This window comes from Abramis brama, assembly GCF_963993115.1.
Source record: "Abramis brama genome assembly, chromosome: 8".
NCBI lineage: Eukaryota > Metazoa > Chordata > Actinopteri > Cypriniformes > Leuciscidae > Abramis > Abramis brama.
The window spans coordinates 38,162,508-38,184,978 of NC_139970.1; the positions used below are offsets into that span (position 1 = coordinate 38,162,508).

Genomic DNA, 22,471 nt, shown 5'->3' on the forward strand with positions numbered 1-22,471 from the left:
CTTTTTCTAAAGGACAGCTAAATATAAAATACAGTATATCAGCTAGCAATTGCTCTTTGTGAGCACAATCTTTATTAAATTAATAAAAATAAAAACTATATCAGTCACAGATGCCTGGAAAAGGCATGGAAATCCTTTGGATCAAAAGTTATGGGAATCTTCATTTTATATTTTAAAGCTTTACTTCACAAAAACATTCTTCACTTTTGTCTTAAACCCTTGATTCATACTACATCCACTCTGCCTAAAAATAAAATGGCAGGTTTAGCAGGGCAGTGATTCATTCCCACCTCCTAAGAATCCCTGAATAATTAAAAATCCATAAATGAAGTGCCAGTGTGATCGAGCGTGTTATACATTATAAAGAACATTCTCTTGTCTCACGGTTTACCCGTGTCTATGAAGAGAAAACCGGCCATGTGATGCGAAAACTGCCGACAGCATCCTGAATCAGGATCATAAATAATGTAGGAGCATCAGCAGGTCCCGGTGGGAGCTTATATTGCATTGCTCTGAGTCTGGCTAATGATAGAGAGAGAGAGGGAGGGAGAAAGCAAAGCAGAGAGAGATCTGAGCGTGTCCCGGAGCAGTCGGAAAACTCACACTGAGAAAGACCTGCAGCCAATCCTTGCTTCTGTGAGGTTTATGGGACACGGGAGCAAAGCGAAGTGAGTGGGACAACATGGATGTGGGAAGGACAGACTGACTGTTTGTTCTGCTTGTCTCTGTGGCTGATCATCTCTCTCTCTCTCTCTCTCTCTCTCTCTCTCTCTCTCTCTCTCTCTCTCTCTCTCTCTCTCTCTCTCTTTCTCTCTCTCTCTCTCTCTCTCTCTCTCCCTCTCTCTCTCTCTCTCTCTCCGTGGAGTAAAGGAAGGCGGGACGTACAGGAGAGAGAGAAAACACAGGGGCTGATAAGTAGGGTCCAGTTTGTCTCCATCTCTCTCTCCGTCAGCTCTCTCTTTCAGCATGGAGCCCAACAGCCCCAAGAAAATTCAGTTTGCCGTTCCACTCTTCCAGAGCCAGTTGGATCCCCAAGCGGCCGAGCATGTAAGTAGAGAGAGGCTCTTTTATTGCATTGTGCCTAATGGAGACTGGCCTGCATTGCTCTTTGGCTCCCTTGAGACGGTCTTAAAGCATCAGATCTGTGCAGATTGATGCCAAAATCAGTTTTATGATATGATGTCATGCATAGTGGGATTGTAGTGCTTGGTAAATATGTCATTTTTTAGTGCACGGAACAGTAATGCGTCAAACAAATAGTGTTTTGCATGCACTTTAATGTGAGGAAGAAATTAAACATTTATTCTTTGCTTTTACATTTCAATACTTCATGCCAAAATAGTTTTTGTCTCATAAAAAAATGGCAACGGTAATGCAATGAGTGTGAATTTGGTGGTAAAGGGAAACCGTGCATCAAAAACAAAATGTAATTGTGGTTGCATGCAGCAGACTAGATTTTTGTTGTGTTCCAGCTAGTAGAGCTGTTCATTGATGGATCCGGATCCAGCAGAGAGGCTGCATGTCTGGCAGTAAAAGTGTTTGATGTTGGTGCTGTTGCTGACAGTGTGATAACAGGAAAGTGCTGGGCTGATTTTATGATGATGCCGGTATGTCCAATCAGTGGCACTCTCTCTTGTGCTGAGTAAGTTCTCCATCAGTAAAGGCGGCATTCGCTCTTCCTTCTTGAGACTTTTTTTCTTTTAAAATGAACCTGGACCAATGCAGGTTCAAGGCTCAGTGATATATGTGCTGGTGCAATCAAGCTAGTAGTAGTTCAAATTTTTCAGTCAAAAATGTTTTGAATCAAAATTTTATATAATCCTTGAGACAACTGGCCCTGGTCTCCCCCCTATATTATTAATTTGCATAAATCTTTTTCTCAGGAACCAACATACCAAAAATCAACACATGCTGGATAAACATTTGGCAAGCTTATTGACTTTTGCTGGAAACTGACCAGTTTTGATTTGCTTTCAATCTATCTGCATCCAATACGCTTGGAATAGTCATTTTCAACAAGCTATTTACCAAGTTAAAAAACATTACCTTGGTGACACCACCAGCATGTGCGACATCCAGTAAGATCATGAGAAACTTGTGGTCATGCATCCAGTGAGTTGTCTGGGGCTTGATAACAATTGTACATGATCAACAAACGTTGATGTTGTGAGAACGCAGTACTGGCCCGGTAGGTCAAGTGACGGCTCCTGAATCTCTCTCACACTCTGGGTAATTCTTATAGGATATCTCTTATTTCTGATCAAACTGACTCTAATGTTTAGGTATATTTAAAACACATGGATGGAGAACGACATTGTTGAGTGTGAGCTCATGCTGTTTCACATGTGTTGAGACAGCATGTTGTGAGGCTAAATGTGATCTAAACCCAGCAGCGTTCTTCAGGGAATTGATTATATTGACCCCAGTGAATCACCCAACAAATGCTGGTGTCCGGACGGACACATGGGGTAAATCAGTCAGCATGAACATTTTACACCCATGTGCCATCTGTTATTGTCAGCCAACACTTACAAAAGTACTAAAAGTATCATGTAATACTACAACTAGATAGAGATGACTCTAAACCTATTTGGATGAGCCATGTTCAAAGTTGTCATATAACCTGGATCACAGACAAACCCCCTCTCTGAAAAGGTGACAGATCATGTTTCTTTAAGTAACATGAACTATATAAGCGGAAGAATTGCTCTTTATATCTTTATTAAATAATGTGATTTGGTACCTTAGCTGGTTTGCTAGTTTATTAACTGTTTTAGAGGGCATTTTCCAGCTGGTCAGGCTGGGGGACCAGCTTAAACCAACTAAGATCAGAAAACCAGCTTAGGCTTAGGGGGTTTTTTTCCCCAGCAGGATGCTGCATAATAAACTAAAAAGCCACTCAAGGCTGTGTATCACAGTGATTTTACCATAGTTGAAGGGGTTTTAGACACTCCGCTCCATGTCAGGCCTAAGAATCCCTCTTATTCATATAGTACCTCCACTTTTGTGAATTATAATATTATTATAAAATGTATTTCTTTCTCTCTTCAGATTCGCAAGCGCAGACCAACTCCAGCCACATTGGTCATCTACAATGAGCCCAGTGCATCAGGTAAGAGCCTTAAACCATTAAACATGTTGCATGCTTGTTTACATTCACTGAAAGAACTGGTTCAACCTATATGGACTGTTGGGTTGTAGCAAACAAAGCTCTGTTGAACTACTATTGAAGCCCTTGTGCAACCTAAATGCATTTACATTAAGATAAGAATCTACAGTGAACGGTCTGCCTCTCATTAAGCAGAACCCTTAGGGTAAAGTTCCCAGTATTCACTCTTTGTACAGATCTCAAACTCTATATGTTTGCTTTGATTATTTAGCATCCCTAATGCATTAGGGCTAGAACTCATGACTGCTCTCAAAAACAAACCAGAGTTGGTGTATTTGATCATCATTTGGTGGTGTTTTTCAAGGTTTGGTTGCTGAAAGGGTTCAGCTGTGAAGTATTCCTTTTGAATTTCTGCCTTTGTTTACATAAAGCCGTGGGTTTCTGTATTGTTATGAAAATAGGCCCTCTCCAATTCTCATGTACAATCATTATGTGATATTGCGGGAGGAAATGTGCTCTTCTGGTTTAAAGGACAATATGATAGGTCTGGCGAGGTCATTTCACGTCGGAGCGTCTGTAATCTAGCCTTGGGTCGGAACAGGACAACACGCTGAGAATGTGGCAATGGTCAACAGGCTATCAGCACAAACAACCCACCTATGGCGTCAGCATATGCGAACGGCCAGTCTGTGTAGACCGTTGAGCCGTAGCTCTGTTTTTCAAGCGTTGTCTCTTCATGGGTCAACTTTCAGTTTAACCTTAACGTAGAACGATAGGGCTTATCTATGAGGGGAGTTCAGGGTTGCTTGGGAAATGGTTGGGATGTATTTTGTTGAGATTCAATTATACCTACACTTAGTATGTGCTTCTGCAAATGACCCTTTATAGAAGCCCGTTCTCACCTCAGAGTAAATAAAAAAGGGAATTGTGATTTTATATCTTACATTGTGACTTTACATCTCACAATATGACTATACAAAATTGACTAGAACTATAGTTGACAATGTGACGTAATATCTACCAATTGTGACTCTATCCCCCAGTTTCACAGACAAGGCTTGAGCCTAGTCCCAAAATGCATGTTTGAGCCGTTTTAACTGAAAGCAACTTGCATTGACATATCATAAAATATGTCAGTGCCATTGTTTTGTCTCAAGATGCACACCAGTAATGTTTTTTTTTCTAAGGGACGTTTATAAAAGCTACCTAAATGCCCTAAATGAACTAAGGCCTAATCCTGGCTTTGTGTAAGCCCTGTCTGTCTTAGTGTAAGCCTGGCATCTCACAATGCGACTTTATATTTTACAATTGTATATCTTACAATACGACAATATTTCTCAATATGACTTTATTATGTCCAAATGATCTTATGCCACAATGTGACTAAATCTCTAAATGTGACTTTATATCTCACAATAGTGACTATATATATCACAATATGACTTTATATTCTCACAATTGTGACTTTAAATCTCACAATGTGTCTTTATATCATACCATTTATGCCTTTATGTCTCACAATAGATACTTTATACATCACATATGATGTACCGCACAATAAGACTTTATTATATCCAAATTTGATCTTATATGTCCAGATGTAACTTTAAATCTCAAAATATGACTTTATATCTAACAATAGTGACTAAATACCTCACAATATGACTTTATATCTCACAGTTGTGACATTAAATCTCACAATATGACTTTATATCTCACAACAGTGACTATATATCTCACAATTAGGACTTTAAATCTTACAGTGTGATCTAAAATCTTTCAAGATGACTTTATATCTCACAATGTGACCTTAAATCTCACAATATGACTTTAAATCTCATAATAGTGACTTTATATCTCACAATTGTGACTTTAAATCTGATCTGACATGGCTTTAAATCTCACAAAATAACCTTAAATCCAATAAGGTGACTTTGTCTAGTAATGTAACCTTAAATCTCACAATGTGACTTCATATCTTCAAATGTGATTTTATATGCCACAATGTGACTTTGTCTCACAATATGGCTTTAAATCTCACAATGTGACTCAGTATCTCAACTGTGAGTTTTTATCTCTCAATTGTATCTCACAAAAACAATCTTTTTCAACAATTTGGAAAACCACAATTGAGAATTTATTTCTTATGATTATGACTTTTAAATCACAATTGCAAATTTCGATCTGACAGTGAAACATTTTATCTCACTTCATTTCTATAGTTTAAACTCACAATTACCTTTTTGTAATTTTTACTCTGAGTCAGAAACTGGCTTCAATGGGTAACATACTGCAGCTGTTCCTCAAGACTTGAATGGAACATTCTTGAAGTCTTTACCTGAGGACTTTTGCCATCAAACTTAAATTATGCTGACGAAGTTCATATGTTTTCCACATGGAAGCAGAATCAATAAAGTTTTCTACTTGAGGGAAATACCAACACACTAGCGTCATCTGTAAACATGGTAACCTCAACCCTGAGCCCACTCAACAGCCCACATGAGAAAGCGTTTTTTTGGCACTGTAAATGTAGAGAAATCATTCTGCCTTCGAGTCATGTCATAACGATCATGTTCACGATTTGAGTGCCACCACAATGTTTTTACTTGGGAAAATAAAGAGTGATGGCTAATAGGGATCATAATTAAGTTTTAATTGTAAGACTGTATAATTTACTTTGTTTATATTTTGATAAACAGTAATAAAGCTTGACAGAAAGCACATTTAGTCATGTTTATGAGGCGCCAGGCTTGTGGGACAAAACTTCCCATAATTCTCTGTGGCTGCATGAAAATGATAAAATACACAGATAAATCATCATTTCTACACCTAATGCACATCCTTTGATCTCCAGTGTTGCATTAGCGCTAAAAAAGCTTCCTGTGTTAGTCAAGTGAAAAATTGCTCAATGCCTACAATTTATTCCGACCGAAAATCTATAACACATCACATCGTAATTATTCCAAGTTTGAAAATTGGAACTTCCCAGAAACACTTGAAGGCAGAAAAACTTGAATGCTATGGGTATTTTGAGATCAGACATGAGTGATTATTGAGAACTGCAAAACAGGCTACAGAACAGAAAGAAAAAAAAATCAAGTTTATGTATCAGTTCAAATAGTTTCAAATGAATCTGTCCTGCTTCTTCCACTTCCTCACAAATTTTGTTGATAAATAATGGTAAATTTAGCATTCACTTAATTGAATGAATAAATTGAGATTACAGGATGGTTTCAAATTGATTTCCAGCTCTATCAATTATATTGTCACCTCAGAGTTTTTGCATATTTTGCATATCACAAATGTATTAAGTCCAGCTTCTGATAGGTCCAAATAAAATATATAAAAAAATGTACAATGTTAATTGATATGATTATGACAGAAAATATAAGCACACTTACTTTAAATGAAATATATAACTCACTAGAGTCTGTGTGATGTTGTTGAAATCATAGCCAGTAAAATATGGAAAGATGACATTGATCTTGCTTGATTTTACTTCTTTTATTTTATTTTTAAATAAATATCTGGCATTGTTTACAAAAGGTAGAGACAAAGCTGTGAAACATTTTAAATCTATTTTTATTTTAGTATATTTAAATTATATTATATTATATTGTATGATATTATATTTTTTATTTTTTAATATGCATAAAGTATTGGTTTGAGGCTATTTTAGGGGTGGTGAGTAATAATTGAATGTAATAATTTTGATCAAATAAACAGTAAATAAAATTGTGTGTGTGTGCGTGTGTGTGTGGTAAAGCTGTGACATGTTTTGTCCTGTGTCGTAAGAATCAGTGATATATAATCTCAAACATCCAGTGTCTTCATAAGTTGTTCAATATCAGTGAATAAACATAGCGATGATCCACTTCATCCGAGTGCTGTGGACTCTTGTCTGGAATCTCGCAGAGATCATATGTGCCCATACTTTCGTGTTTGACTTGGCAGAGTTGACTGGTTTTCATGATAAAGCTAAACCAAACCCTCCCGCTGGAGCCAGCATTGCCATCTGCCAGTTCTGCTTGAGAAGAAGGCCTTTTTATGAGCTCACAAGCTTCCCTTGACTAAGACCGTTTATTCTCTGCCTTCGCTCGCCAGGTCTTACTCAACAGAGATGACATGCTCTCCAGCAAAGCCATTCAAACCTGACAAATGACTGGGAAATGCTGTTAATTTCAGAGCTGTTTGTTTTCCCTGATTGATGCAGATTGATCACTGGGTTGTTGTCGAGTTGCGGTTGTGATTTTGGATGTAGATTGCAGGGGCGTGTAGAAGAGGTGGGACGCACAGAGCTGCATTCACAAAACAAGAACCTCTTTGTTTGGCTGGCATTTCTTCCTCTGATCCAAAACACTTGGAATCGGTCCCTAATAAAGAACGTTTTTGAAGCTTTAAGAACTTGCGTCACACGAGCGCCGCTTGTCATAAACTGGGCAACGTGTAACTGCGAACAGAAGATGAAGCTGAAAAGTGGCTTGGCTTGTTATTGCGGTTAGAGTGGTAATTTGGTGCAGTGCTCATTGAACAGAACCTGTGCCTATGGCGGGGACGTTTTGTACGATTCGTCTTTTTAACAAGGTCCTCATGTGTGGAGCCACTGGGCCCATAAAAGAAGAAAGCTCTTCTGGCTACTGTGGTTCACTGTGTACCTCTGTTTCCACTTAACATCAGGTCTGAAGTCATAATCCAGACTTCATTTAGGGGCTTAAGTGGCTATTAGGTCAGGGAATAAAGATGTTCAGTGGCTTTAAGAGAAATCAGGGGCTTTTAAAGTCTTCTTTCCCCCTTAAACAAGTGGAACGTCAGTCCTGTTGATGGTGCATACGCTCCTCACAGTACATAATAGCTTTCATTGTATGAATGTACGATACAAAACAGACTACATTCACAACTAATTAGTGTTATAAGCATAGTGGCCCCCAAAAACATATCTGAATTTCAATCAAATTAAATGGCATTAACGAACAAATTATTTTGTCGGAACTAATTTCACTTTTTTAAAATCATGTTTTGCATTACTTTTAACCACACGGTAAATCATGTTGATCAAGCAATATTTCTATTGTTTTTATTGCTAAAAAGTACTATATTTCTTCAATATAAATGCAACTTTGGTATTTTAAATCTAATAACATTTGTAAATATTTTAATGTGACTTCTTCAAAAGTTTGGTATCAGTATGTTTTTGTTTTTTTTAAGAAATTAATATTTTTATTCATTCATATTTTTTCTTGAGCCCCATATCAGCATATTAGAATGATTTATGAAGTATCATATGAGACTGAAGACTGGAGTAATGATGCTGAAAATTCAGCTTTGCAATCATAGAAATAAATGACATTTTAAAAAATGTTAAAACTCACAATATTTTTTTATTGTATTTTTCTTTCAAAAACATTGCAAAGATATGTAAAGTTATATCAGGATGTTTTCATCTGAACACTTTTTTCTGTGTGTGCAATAATATCTGTGAACAAAATGATAAGGAATAATTTGACGTTTTTGGTTCATTGAAGCTGCAGCAATAACAACCTTCCAGTGAATATCAGATTGCGAATGTTCCAGATGCTCACTGCATAATATGCAAATTAAGAAAGGTTTATAAGGACACTCCAGTTTTCATAAAATCATTCAGAGCCACTAAAGAATCAGTTTGTTTCCTCACGTCATCCATACGCTTTGAGAGCATGCATGAAACTGTAAGTTGCCCTGAAAGAGATATAATGACCATGGAGGATTAAATTGGTCTTTCAAGTCCTGAATTTGAACAAATATCCCCACTTTTCAACATCTGAAATAATGTATAAGCCCCACTTAGTGCAGTCAGGGAAAGAAATGGGTCGGCCTCTAAAAGCAGTTTGCATTATGAAAAAGAAGCTTGGGAGTGGAATCTAAAATCTGATTTTGTTAGTCGCCTAACGTATTCCATTCTTGGATCAAATAAGACATAACTGGTCTAAATTTGGATTTACCCTTAGTGTCCTTTAACAGAATTTGTGGACATATAAATTTAGAATAAATGAAGCACAGATTGTTTCCATCATGTAACATATTACATTGTAAATTCAAAAAAACAAGTGAAATGAGAATAGTATGTTGTACTAACAAATGCTTATTTAGTGTTGTACACTTACTGTACACATGAGTTCAAGTAACTAAATCATTTCCAGTGCACTATGTGTGTTTTCCAAACAACAAATTTATTTAAGTTGAGCCAACTAATGTAACATTTCCTGCAACTTGGTATTTCTCGGTTGTATTCACTTGAACAGCAATTGGATTTACTTGTTAAAACCATGCAAACCGATTGCCTTTTGCCTTTTGCAAGAACATGTTACTCTAGTAACTTAAGAGATTCAAACATCCATAACAAATCAATGAAAAAAAGGTTCCATTAATCACATTTACAATTATACACACAGAGACAGTTCAAAGGTAAATAATATATGTTTTTATGGTTCTTCTACACCAACTGACATTGCACATTTGCTATTATGAATTACACCAGCAGTGTATTGGAACTATGTTCAAAAACAGAATCTAATTTAGTGTGTGCTTCTTGTAAACAGTGGAGGTAGCAGTAGGATGAGCTTAAGTATGGCACGGGGTTGGTCACCACAAGTTGGCATTGGTTTACATAATTATTTTCAAAAAGTCACTTTAGTTTTAGTTTTTTTTTTGTTCTGTCCCAAGTCAAGCATCACTCTTTGGATGAACTTGGAAGTGTAGCAGCAATCCAAATATGGCATATGCCAGCCCAAACAAAAGGCAAATTGCTTGAGGTAGGCTCTGGAGATTGTCCAATACTTCCCTCAACAATGATGACAGTAGACTCTGGGTCAGGGTAGAGAAGATTAGAAGAGAGATGTGCATCTTCATCTAACGTCAGCATCCCAACAGATACTTGTGCCCAGACTTCATCAATATCAGACGCCTGTATAAAACCAAACAACAACAATATTACAACAGGGAAATGTGGATAGACGTGATCAGTTGTCACAGTGTTATCTGTACTGCCTTTCAGCCATGCTCATTGAAGGGTTAGTTCACTCAAAAATGAAATGTGTCATTAATTACTGACCCTCATGACTTTCATTCATCTTCAGAACTCCAATAAAGATATTTTTAATGAAATCTGGGGGGTGGGGGATATCATTTGTGTTCTGAAAATGAAATATTTATGGGTTTGGAATGACATGAGGGAGAGTAAATTACAATTTTCATTTTTGAGTGAACTATCCATTAAAATTTTTAAATTAAGACCTTGTTTATGTTTCTTCATCTTGACTCATCAAAAATATGAAAAGTCAAGTAATTAAATGACTTTTGGAAGATCACATCACCTAGGCTGGTGGCTTACACTGAACTGTAACATTCTGTGTGCAGCCCATGCCCATTTTTGTACTGCGCTTACAAGGATTTAATCTCTCAGTAATATACAAGTAATATACAAATACAAGGATCTTTTTCCCACTACTCTGTGTGATTCTTTAAGGTGCAACTATGAGAACTTACAGTACAAACCAGGTGTTGTAAAAGTTACTGGGGTTACCAAGCAAAACTGGCACAAAAGTTTTAACCTGAATATACAGTATACCCATCTGAAAAACTTACAGCTGGGTTTACTTCATATTTCTCTTTATTCTATTGCATTTATTTGTGCTGTTGTTTGAAATTGTGTTTGACTTTTGACTTTTGACTTTTTTTTACAAAAATAAAATTTTGCATTGAAGAAAAGTAGATTTTTGTTTGTATATAATTCTTAGAAAGAAAATCAGAAAGGGCAAAAATCGCTATCGGCAGGTCATACTTACAAAAAAAATTGCAATTGGTGCATCTCTACTTATTATTAATAATGTTGAAAAATGTTTTTTTTTTTTAAGAAAGGCATTTATTTGAAATATAAATTATTTGTAACATTATACTTTTCTGTTACCTTTGATCATTTTATTGCATCCTTGTAAAAAAATAAAAAATAAAATAAAAATAATAATAATTAAAAAAATTGGGTGGCACTTTATAGTCCACTTCAGACATCCTAGCTTTGCCAACTAACTCTCATTAGAGTATTAGTAGACTGTTAGGTTAGTGTTCGGGTTAGTAGAATAAGTTGACATTTACTTGCAAAGTTACTTAGTCGAATGTCAGTTTGGGGACCATCATAATAAAGTGTTAGCAGGTATTAAGCTGAGTAGTTGACATGTGGTTGCAAAGTTACTTAGTAGAATGTCCAAAGTGAACCATCAAACCAGTGTTACCAAATCATACTGACCCCAAACTTTGGAACTCTTCAAAATAAAAGGTTCCAAAAGGGGTATTTCACAGTGATGTGATTCTTCAAACCTTTTTTGTGTCATTGAAGAAACTTTTAGTGAACAATTCTTAAAATTACAACTGTTTTCTAAGTGTAAAGAATGTTTTAGTAATTGAAAGAACCCTTTTCCACCGTAAAGAACCTTTAAATAAATGGAAAGGTTCCGTGGATTTTAAAGGTTCTTCATGGAACCATAGAGTAGATGCCAATAAAGAACTCTTATTTTGATACTGTATCTTTTTTCTCTCTTTGGAGTGCTATGTTACTTTTTAGCTACGTTTTCTGCATCTATAAAGTACTGAAAACAGTAAGTCCCTGTGTTGATTTTTCCCCCTTCAGGAGATGACAGGCAGACTACAGGAAATCAAACAGAGGTGAGTAGTACTCTAAAGCAATAACAGGGAACCCAGCACTTAACACGAGCATTAGATTTGATCTTCCTCACTCACACCGTATCAGACATCACACGCTATTTCTTTTCAGCCGTCTTAGTGGACGTGGTGGTAATGTAAGCTAAGCCTCCGGGTTCTTTTCTGCACAGCTCTCTATGCTCAGATGCTCAGCTTTCCTGCGAGATGGATGGAGTTCTGATGCAGTTGTCATTGATTACCTGCTGGAGCAAAGCTCCTGAAATAGAGTCTGTGTGAAATCAGATCCCCTCTCTCACGCTGTGCTTTTCCACTGTCCACGCCAGGCCCAGAGTGCCCAGCTGTCTCCAGCCCAGAGGAAACAGAGCGTCTACACGCCACCGACCATGAGAGGTACCATATACACCATCTGCATAATATGTGACGTTTCAGGCTCTTACGTAACCATACACCATCTGAGTCATTCCTGTTATGCAGTACCTTTTGAGCTCTTAAAAAATGTATGTGCTTATGTCAGAATTTACGGTAGTATTTTTATAAAGGGATGCACCAGACGTTTAGAAAAAAGGCCTTGACCAAACTCAATACTTAAATGTTTTAATTATAACTTGATTATGTTTATATAATAGCTAGAATAATAGAGCAAATGTCTGATGATTGATAATATATATAATAATACTGATATCATCATGCTCAAGTCAAACAAACCATTTCATATTTATAGTTATTTATAATATAAATAAATGTATTATAAATATTATTTGAATAACAGTTGTATATTTATACAGTTGTATACAGTTCATAATATGCCAGGGTTATTATAGTTTACTGATACTAAATCTAAAACCTTAAAAAAGAAAAAAATGTTAACTGAAACTGAAGTTTTTTAATATTTAATTTTATTTCAGGTAATTGCAAAGGCAAAGTTTTTTATTTTATTTAACTACAATAACTAAAACTGAAATACAATTGAAATGAAAACAGAAAATATAAAAATAAAAACTATTCAAAATATTAATAAAAACTATTATATTATCTCAATTTTACTAAAATAACACTGTGATATGCAGAAATGTACATTAGCCTTCTGCTTATTTTATTGTAATATTTTTTCATTATTACTTTTATTCTTCGCCCTATTTATTTAATTATTTGTGTGTGTGTGTGTGTGTGTGCTTGTTTGATTTATAATGACACAAATTTGTATAATGACATGGGTATTACACTGTTATTACACTTTTTTGTGCTGTTGTTTTCTCTCAAAAAGGATGTCACCTCCTGAAGGATTATGTAATTTTTTTTTTTTTTTTGTTATAAGGATTTTACAAAAGATTAACAGGATGGAAAGTGATTCTGATGACAGTACACAGGAAAAATCTATAAACTGATTATCAATTAAAAATAACAACATCAGCTCAAAATTTAGAGAACATTGTGTAAAATTAACTTAATTATTAAGCAATTTCAATCTTTTAAAAAAAGACTATATTAATGCAATAAATGTACTGCATAGTAGGAATGATCTGTCTATGCCATCTGTGTTTGATCCACAGTACACTTACTTACTCAGCCATGCCATCTTCTCCATTAACATTCACACTACACATATTTCACCGATGGAGGCGGTGACTTGCATCCAATGACCCACACATGCAGCCCACTCAACAGACTGCTCACACTGCTCGTGCTTATGGATCAGTCGCTAATATTAACACAGTTCCTCCGCTCTCAACCACACACACTCCCAGAGGTCTGACAGCATAGTGAATATGCGTCTATTTTGCAGCATGTGTTTTTTCCAGCATGATTTGAGAATAATTCAAAGAGCGTCTTGAGCTTCACTGGAAGCAATGACATCTGAGAGTCACAATTTCACAAACATTATTATTTGATTAGTGGCCTAGAAATAGTGCAGTGTTTAACATTTAAAAAGAACATTTCCTTAATATTTTTTAAACATATAAAAATATATATATTTTCAGGTTTACATTAGATTCTGAATCCCAGATTTTCAGTGTGGTCTCAGACTTTTCAACTATACTACATAATGATATATAATAGGATATAATAAGACAGTAAACTGCATTTGACCATCCATAGTTCTTCATTAAAAAGCATTTTCATTCGTAAAATGTTTCCAAGCTTAATTCAAAGTAAAGACTTTAGTTTTTTGCACAGTTAAATACATCTAGTTAACAGCTTTTCAGATTTGAGTTTATTTAAATGTTTGATTGTTTAGGTATTTTTGAATCAAATAGCTAGAGATCCATTTTGTGTTTGTTCTTTCCTGATTTCAGCTGCAATGATTTTATGGTAACACTTTGCAATAAGGTCTCATTTGTTAACATTACTTAATGCATTATTAGCTAACATGAACTAACAATGAACAATGTGTGTTTTACAGCATTTATTAATCTTTGAGAATGTCATTACCAAATTCTGTCATTATTCCTAGTCTCTCCATTGACAGCTACTCAACTACCACTTTAACGCTTCAAAAAGTTCATAAAGAGACCATACAACTAATTTATATGAATTGAGCAGTTTAGTCCACATTTTCAGTTTAGACTCAATCTCTTTATATGATGAACTGATTGAATGTATGCTTTTATTCACATTTAAACATTCATCAACACACACATCAGTTGTGGTAAACGGAAGTATGTGCGCTTGACGTGTGAGAACCAATGAGGTTCATTCTCATGTGTTAACGTTTGAGCTTCTGTAAGAACCAATGAGATTTGTTCAGTTGAGCTTCTGTTTATGTTCGCTGATCAATGATTATATGTGATTAAAAGCCTAAATTCAATCTGTTCATCATATGAAGCGATCGTGTATCTTCAGAAAATTTGGACTAAACCGCTCGATTCGTATTGATTCGTTTTACGATTTCTTTATGAACTTTTTGAAGCATCAAAGTTTCAGTTGCATAGCTTTCAATGAAGGGACAGAAAGCTCTCAGATTTCATTAAAAAAAAAAACTTCATTTGTGTCCCAAAGATGAATGAAAGTCTTACAGGTTTGGAACGACATGAGGGTGAGTAATTAATGACAGAATTTTCATTTTTGGGTAAACTAAACCTTTAATGAATAAAAATACTCTTGTTCATTGTTAGTTCATGTTAAGTGCCCCATTATGCTATTTTAAATGTGTTCTGGAGGTCTCCTACAAGCTCTCCAAGATCGAAAAACACTTGAATTTCTAATAATATACACTGCAGCATCACCTCTTCTCTCACAATGTCTGAAAGGGTTCAGTAAAGGATTCAGTCTCTCTAAACCGCTCCTTTCTACTCTGCTCTGATTGGTCAGATGGCCCAATCTGTTGTGACTGGTCTACCGCTCACAGCGCATGTCGGAAACGAAACGTCAATTACCATACCTGAATTTCAGCTCTGGATCTTCCTTAGCACTTGATACACAGTGATACGAACAATGACGATGGCGTCGGTTTTACCGTATCAATTTGAGACAGAGTGCCTGCAAAGTGTATTTGCTTTCGCAGTGCAGAAAACGGTGTCTTCTTAACATGTTGATAACACGAAACAAACTCTTCCAGGCCTCGGCTACAACTACAGTGTTTGAGAGCGGGTCAAAGTAGACATTGTTCACAGCCAGCCAATGAAGACCATAGACTGGCATTATGCAAATTTGTCACAAATCTACGGTTTGTGCAGGAAGTAAGACTGGAATTCAGGCAGTTCAGAATCAGTTCTTTCCTTTGGGAGACAATAACTTCCTTTGTCGAGTACTTTGATTTTCGAAACTTTGCGGACCTTTTACATTCAGCTCTATTACACACTACATGAAAGGTCAAATCTGAAAAAGCATAATCGGGGTGCTTTAAATAACGTAGTTAACTAATGTTAGCAAATGAATCCTTATTGTAAATTGATACCGACTTTATTTATGATTTATTTGTGGAGTTCATGCAGTATTTTAGTAAGCCAACAACTGTGAATCGAATATTGAGACAATTCTAGATGTCACTCCTTTAACTTTGCAGTGTGTATGTAGCCGCTGTTTCTCTTTTCTTGGTTTCCGCTCCAGTGAAAATGTGTTATCTTTCTTTTTCTCTTTTTTTTTATCAGTGCACATGCAATGTTATGAATGGAGTATTTATTTTAATACTTGTTTTAATGTCTTTTTGTCCAATTAATGGGACAGTATAGAGCAGAAAATGACCCAAGCCGGATTCAAACTCACGTTGTCTGCACATAAGTGCCACCATGCAACATGATGAAGCATGTGCACTGCCCGTCGAGCCACGTTTGCGACAAAGTAGAGGTTTTAAGACAATGAGATGGGGGAGGGAGAGTGGTGAAGTCCGCCTCGCTGACTCATGGACGAGGCCATTTCCTGGCATGGACGTGCTAAATTCACATTAGCTTGAGCTATTGATTGGAGTGGGGGGAGGAGAGAGAGATACATCATTCTAGAGAGATGGCCTCAAATGGACAGCCTGGCAGAGCAGTTTTGAATGAACACTCAGCATCCTTTGGGTCGGCGCAGGGCAGAAACAGCTAAAGCAATCTGATTTGCGGAGATGCCAAGCTTGCTCGCTCTGCTGGTGTGGGCTAGTTGTGGTTCAGTGGTGTCAAAACCTCATTTGTGTAAGTAGGGATCTTCTATCTGTCCATTAGCCAGAGATTGTGAAAAGTTTGGGGAAGATTGCTTTGAATAGTGACAAAATCCATTAAAGTGGAGAGCTGAACTCCTTCCAGGGTAAAACTGCTGAGTGTACTGTACGTAGTGCAGACTTTTGAGTGGTCTTGATTGCAGAACTTGATTGCATTTTTCCCATACGTTTTCTCCATAGGGATTTCAAAGTAATCTTCATTTAACGGAGCCATGAATTAAACAAACCAGCTCTGTGTAAATCATTATATTACAAACTTTAAATTGAAGCAAAAAAAAAAAAAAGTATTCAGAATTTTTTTCTGTTTTTAAAATTGTAAAATTCCAATAATTCCAATAATGTTTATTTCCAGATTTAAATTAGATTATGAATATATATATGTATTATATATACATTTCAATGGCATTTCAACTACATTTAAAACAAATATTTTAATTGCCAAATTCCTTTTGAAGAATGACATACTATTTTAGTTCTGTGTTCTATTTGACATTCTATTTCAGCCCGTTCTCATCCCAAGTCGTCATATACTGACGCTTTCAAAATTTCTTCAATATCTGACGCACAAAGCACCCTTTAGCGTCCATATGAGACGCATAACCCTACCACAGACCTAAACCTACCCATAACCGAAGCGTCTCATATTGACGCTAAGGGTGCTTTGTGCGTCGGATATTGACGAACTTTCGAAAGCGTCAGTTACATGACGCCTAAACCTACCCATAACCGAAGCGTCTCATATGGACGCTAAAGGGTGCTTTGTGCGTCGGATATTGAAGAATGTCTGAAAGTGACGATTTGGGGATGAGAATGCTTTGTCTATTTGTATGTCATTCTTCAACAGGATTTCTGCAGTGAAATATAGTTTTGCTAAATGCAGTTGAAATCACATTGATTCTACCTTCTATGGAATTTTATTCACATTTAATTACTGAAAAACTTCAAAGCTAATGGTACGTCTGTGTCAAGTGATATTTTTGTTAGTATTAAAATCTTAAGGTTAAAATAAATGGTATTTCTTTCTGCTGTAGCTCGACTGTTGCGATCTATTTTCTATGTGTAGATCATAGTTCTTCTATTTAGTCAGTTTATTATTTAGGAATTGCTGTTTTGTAGCTTGATTTTATTTTATTTTGCTTTTTCAAGTTTTTGATTATAGGGAGATTCTTTCTTAAACAAGGAAACATTTTTAACAAAATCTTTCGTACAATGAGTGTGTTGTATAAATGAGAACTGTAAGCGTTAGGCATCAACATCATCATCAGGTCTGCAGATGAAACCTTCTGAAAGCTCTTAAGATGCTTTCAGACCTGCTTCATGAGAGATATCAGCTTACAGTGCATTAGCTCTCTATTCTGATACGTCAATAAGAAATACTGTGCTGTTGATAAAAACTAGGGCTGGGCGATATATTAAGAATGTATATGATTTTATTTTGCGTATTTGCATTGATTTTGCTGGTGATATAAAATGAAGCAACATTGTGAATATCATGCTAATTTTAATGAGATTTTATAAGTTACCTGAAGAGCTTGTCATTAGACACATTTTTCAATCTTTCATTGTCTTGCGGCTCGCTAACATACACACAACTGCATTAAAGCTAGCAGGTTTGATTCATTCAACTGAGTTCAATTTTAATGAATCGAGTCAAAACAATTCGCTTTTGTCACTCAGACATTTAAATATATGTATATATATATATATTAATGTATTAATAAAATAGTAAAATTATGTGTAGGTAAATTGCTGATTTCTTTTCTATATTGCCCAGCCCTATGCCCAACTGATGAAACAAGCCTATTTTGTACTGTTTTTAAAAGTGAATATAAATACGTTTAATTCATAAACACTCTCCTTTAAGTTAAAAAAACGTTTTGGTTTGAGATATACATAGCATGCATACATCTCGTAAGTCATTCATTTTCAATTTCATAGCCGACCGTTGAGTGTACTTTGATTGATGTCATACATTTGGATGGGGTTCAGAGGTGTCACATCGCACGCCTGTGCTGATAGCCTGTGTCCACTGTGTGGCGCTGTGCTGTGTGTCCTGTGTTGAGTGCAGAGCTGCAGCTGGTGGTGGAGCAGCACTTTCAGAGGCAGGAGCAGCAGGAGGCGGGGCTCTCTGACAGCCCAGACACGCCCAGTCCAATCACAGCACAGCATTTTGCCAACGAAGCTCAGTGGGCCAATCACAACAGCTCAGAGCCCAATGGCAATGAGTCTTTTGTCAGTACTGAGGGGCAGCCAGGCAGCAGTGGGGCCGGGGGTAAGTCCAGAACAAAAACTGGGAAGGGACAAGGTTAAATCTCAGGGTAAAATAAATAAATCATTATGGAGGACCAAAGTACGTTAAATTAAACAATGAAACCAATTAACAATTAAATAAATCAAAAAATGAATGGTTCAATCAATGTTATTATTCTTAAAGATGTTAACTACTGTCAAAAACTACAGAATGTAATTAATAATTGTGAAAATATTTCATTATTCTGAAAAATCTCTCATTCTGAAAGTGCATGATTCATCCATACAGGTGTCATTCAGAAATTACCCTTTTATTATTCAATTATTTAAATACAGTTTTAGTTTTGTATAAACATGTTTTAACAATAATTGTGTTTTTATGAAATATTACAAAATAAATGTGTACATTTAATTATTTAGATATTTAATTGTCAAACATTAATTATTGATTGTATCAATAAATGGGTGCCTTTATTTTGTTATTACAAAATAAATTAACACATTTATTTGTATTTATTTAATTATTTATTGATTTTATTATTTAATTTCCAGTGCTTTTACCCTCCATAAACAATCTCTGTAGTAGAAAAGCTGATTGCTTGGACGGAAGATCTGCTGGACTTTACTGACAAGACTTTTTTTTTTTTTTGTCTCTGTCTCTCCTCCACTTTCTTTTAAAATCCTCATTCTTTTTTCTATTATAATTTTCAACATTATTATTATCCATTGTTTTGTATATTCATATGCAGGAGACACAGCAGACACCTCAGGAAGTGAGCAGAAAAACTTGAGCAGTCCTTCAGCTGTCTCTCGATAGCCATAATAATGTACCTGGCACACCGTAGACCCGTCCCAAACATTTACCGTCCCCTCCACTCTTTGGAATAAGAAGACATGTTTTCTCTAAATACATGCATTGTACTTTCTCAGCTCTTTCTAAGTTCCCTTCCAGTGATGACTTCCTTCAATTCGTTTTATTTGTGTCAAATGTAATGCTTGTTCTTCACTTTGAAATCTGTACTGAAATGATCTGACCTGTTTGTTTTTCTATTTGATAAAATGGCATTTGAAATATTTCCAATATGTATATCTGTGGCACCAGAAATACGGGCAGCATATTTCGGCACTTTCAGATAAGTTGTAACAATTTCTTTATGGGTATTGGTTCACTTGTAAAGTAGAGACAATGAAATAAAACAATTTTTTGGAGCTTGAAATAAAAAAAACAAGGAATGATGTAAATAATTTTGAGTAAGTGCTGTTTATCTAATGTTACTGTCATTTTGGTTCTTCATCTCCGCCTCCAAATTGTCTCATTCTCAGATGTATAAATGAAGGCTGAATTTGTTATTTGTACTATAAAATATGTAATGAGGCTTTAAGGTGAAGTATGTCATTTCTGTGCAAACTAGTAGCAGATAGTGTGGAAAGAGAAGAAAAAGAATGACGGTAAGAATGAAATTCCTGCATTTCAGTTCACCTTTTTGATAAAGGTGTCACCTGTTTTTTACTTAAGGTAACAGTCGGATTCCGCAAGTAAAAACTCCATTCATTTTTTCCATGAGGAAAACTGATTTTGAATAACTTATAACTGCTGTGTGCTACGATGCGATTTGCTGCTGTTGATGCCGGAAGCCCATATTTATTTCAACTTATTTTTAAAATAATCGTGTTTAACAGCTGAATTTGTGGTGAAAAACTACATTACCCATGATGCTGTACTAAAAATCCACCAGTCAGAGTCATAACAAGCTAAACATGTCAAAAGAGCTCTATAGCTCCGCCCACTCCCATGAATAACTGCGAATGACGTGATTAAATCGTTTATCTCTCAAAATACATATGCATATTTTGCAATAAACTTAAAATATATTGTTTATATATATATATATATATATATATATATATATATATATATAAAATCAAAATTTTTAAATGAGTAGTTTTCTATTTCTCCATCGTTTTTTAATTTGATTATGCTGTTTGCAATGCTTCATGGGATTGTAGTTCTTTCCCTAACTAAAGCCGTTAGGTACACATTCTTGTACATTTGTATTTTTGTCGATTTTCATATACTTTATAAAGTTTGTAATGTTGTGATTTACCTTGAAGGCTAGCTGGCCTGGTTATAACGCTTTAACAAAGGCTTTTTTTAAATCCCTATGGAGAAATTAATGGAAAAATTACTTCCGGAACCATCACCTTTGAAAAAGTGGGCGGGCACTTTCTCATCTGGTGTGAGATTTGATTGCTGACTTGAAATATTATTGAAATTGATGTTATTGATATGAAGAGCTCAGATGCAAAAGCCTCTAAGTGCCATCTGAAATTTTCTTCTAGAATGATCATTTTTATCAAGCTCGTATATTTAAGTTCAGTAATTTCACTTAAATGGCAATGAAAATTACCTATTAATTGTCATTTAAGTGAAATTACTGAACTTAAATATACGAGCTTGATAAAAATGATCATTCTAGAAGAAAATTTCAGATGGCACTTAGAGGCTTTTGCATCTGAACTCTTCATATGTATCTTTAGTGACCGGAAATGTTGGTCCTTCCCCAGTGAAGTAGATATGGTATATGGTATAACTTTATATTTATTTTCTAATGTGCAGGTGCATTACAAAGATGGTCAATGCATGTGTTTGAAGTTTGTGATTAGCCTATTTCTGCAGTTCTGTTTGCTCAAAAATGACACGCATCACCACTTTAAGAAAAGAGCTTATTGTAAATATTCTATTGCATTGAGATGATCGCTATCAAACTTTGACCTAGACTTTAGTCAACTGGATCTAAAGAGGTAAGTCAGGTCACACTGGGACTGCTGCATGCTGGACTCATGCTGTGTTCATCCTGCAGGTCGAGAGCACAGCGATAGCCAACAAGAGGAAAGAGAGAGTCATCCTCCTCCGAGACTCTCTCAGAAACACCTGGACACACTGTCAGAGGAACCCGGAGACCTGTCACCACGACGCAAAGACACACCGTACCAGCACCAGCCACCATTCGGCCCTGGTAGGACCAGATCATAAGCACACCGAATATGGAAATGTGACATAGGAAAAGTTCTCAGTGCGATTTGCAGATTATGTTGATTTGTTGTTTGTTGGTCCTGGAACAGAATTGCTATCAACCAATCAGATTTCAGGGTTATGTTTTGGGTTAAGGTCTGTTTACATAATATTCTTGTTCCATTTACTTCCATTTATTTACATATGAACGCTTGGTGAGCTTGATTCTGAGCATTCAGAAAATAGAAGCTTGACCAAAAGAAAATCCAATGCCACATCCACTCAGCAGCAGAATATGATTGACACGTCAACTTTAAAACACTTTGATGTTTCATTTAGTCACTATAGCGCGAGAACAGAAGGAGATTGGCATCGGTTTGTTCAGGCCTATGATTCAAATACTGTATGTAAGCTGTTGTGTGATGGTTTCAGAGTCACATCTGTTATGAAAAGGTATAAGCTGACGCTTGCTCAAATCTCTTCACAGGGGTAAAGGTGCTGAAAAAACAAACAGACCCGTCTTCACTTTTCCAGGAGGAAGAGGAGAACAATGGAGAACGGAAAGACTGTCAGACAGAGTAAAAATGGCTGAATGACATGAGGAAGTGACATCATTTATAATATCCTTTTGGAGCCGTTTTTTAAAAAATTGCTTAAATGTAACTTTTTTTTTTTCAATGATTAAAATAGTTTGAAAGTAAATTTCATCTTGCAGGTGTTGACAATTAATATAGTCATGTCACTCCAAAATACTGTTCAATCCAAAACGTGG

At 35.8% G+C, this 22,471-nt stretch overlaps 2 protein-coding genes across 4 annotated transcripts in view; one reads left to right on the plus strand and one right to left on the minus strand.

Annotated features, from left to right (window-relative positions):
* Nucleotides 1-534: 534 nt before the first annotated feature.
* ppp1r1c (protein phosphatase 1, regulatory (inhibitor) subunit 1C) lies at nt 535-22,423 on the plus strand. 3 transcript variants are annotated; one of them, XM_084123199.1, is made up of 7 exons: nt 535-668; nt 871-1,047; nt 3,052-3,112; nt 11,769-11,803; nt 12,124-12,190; nt 21,548-21,703; nt 22,187-22,423. In XM_084123199.1, the coding sequence occupies exons 2-7, from the start codon at nt 967-969 to the stop codon at nt 22,279-22,281; spliced, it is 495 nt and encodes a 164-aa protein (XP_083979325.1). In that variant the 5' UTR covers nt 535-668; nt 871-966; the 3' UTR covers nt 22,282-22,423. The 3 variants fall into 3 exon arrangements, with proteins under 3 accessions (XP_083979325.1, XP_083979323.1, XP_083979324.1); XM_084123197.1 differs by lacking the exons at nt 21,548-21,703; nt 22,187-22,423 and adding exons at nt 18,505-18,708; nt 19,436-19,931; XM_084123198.1 differs by lacking the exons at nt 21,548-21,703; nt 22,187-22,423 and adding exons at nt 18,505-18,708; nt 19,436-19,647 and having other exon boundaries at nt 542-668; nt 866-1,047.
* pde1a (phosphodiesterase 1A, calmodulin-dependent) overlaps nt 9,977-22,471 on the minus strand; it is an 83,079-nt gene continuing 70,584 nt past the window's right edge. The window contains exon 16 of the mRNA XM_084123194.1: nt 9,977-10,049. The gene's annotated coding sequence lies outside the window, so the exon portion shown is untranslated. The remainder of the gene's footprint in view (nt 10,050-22,471) is intronic.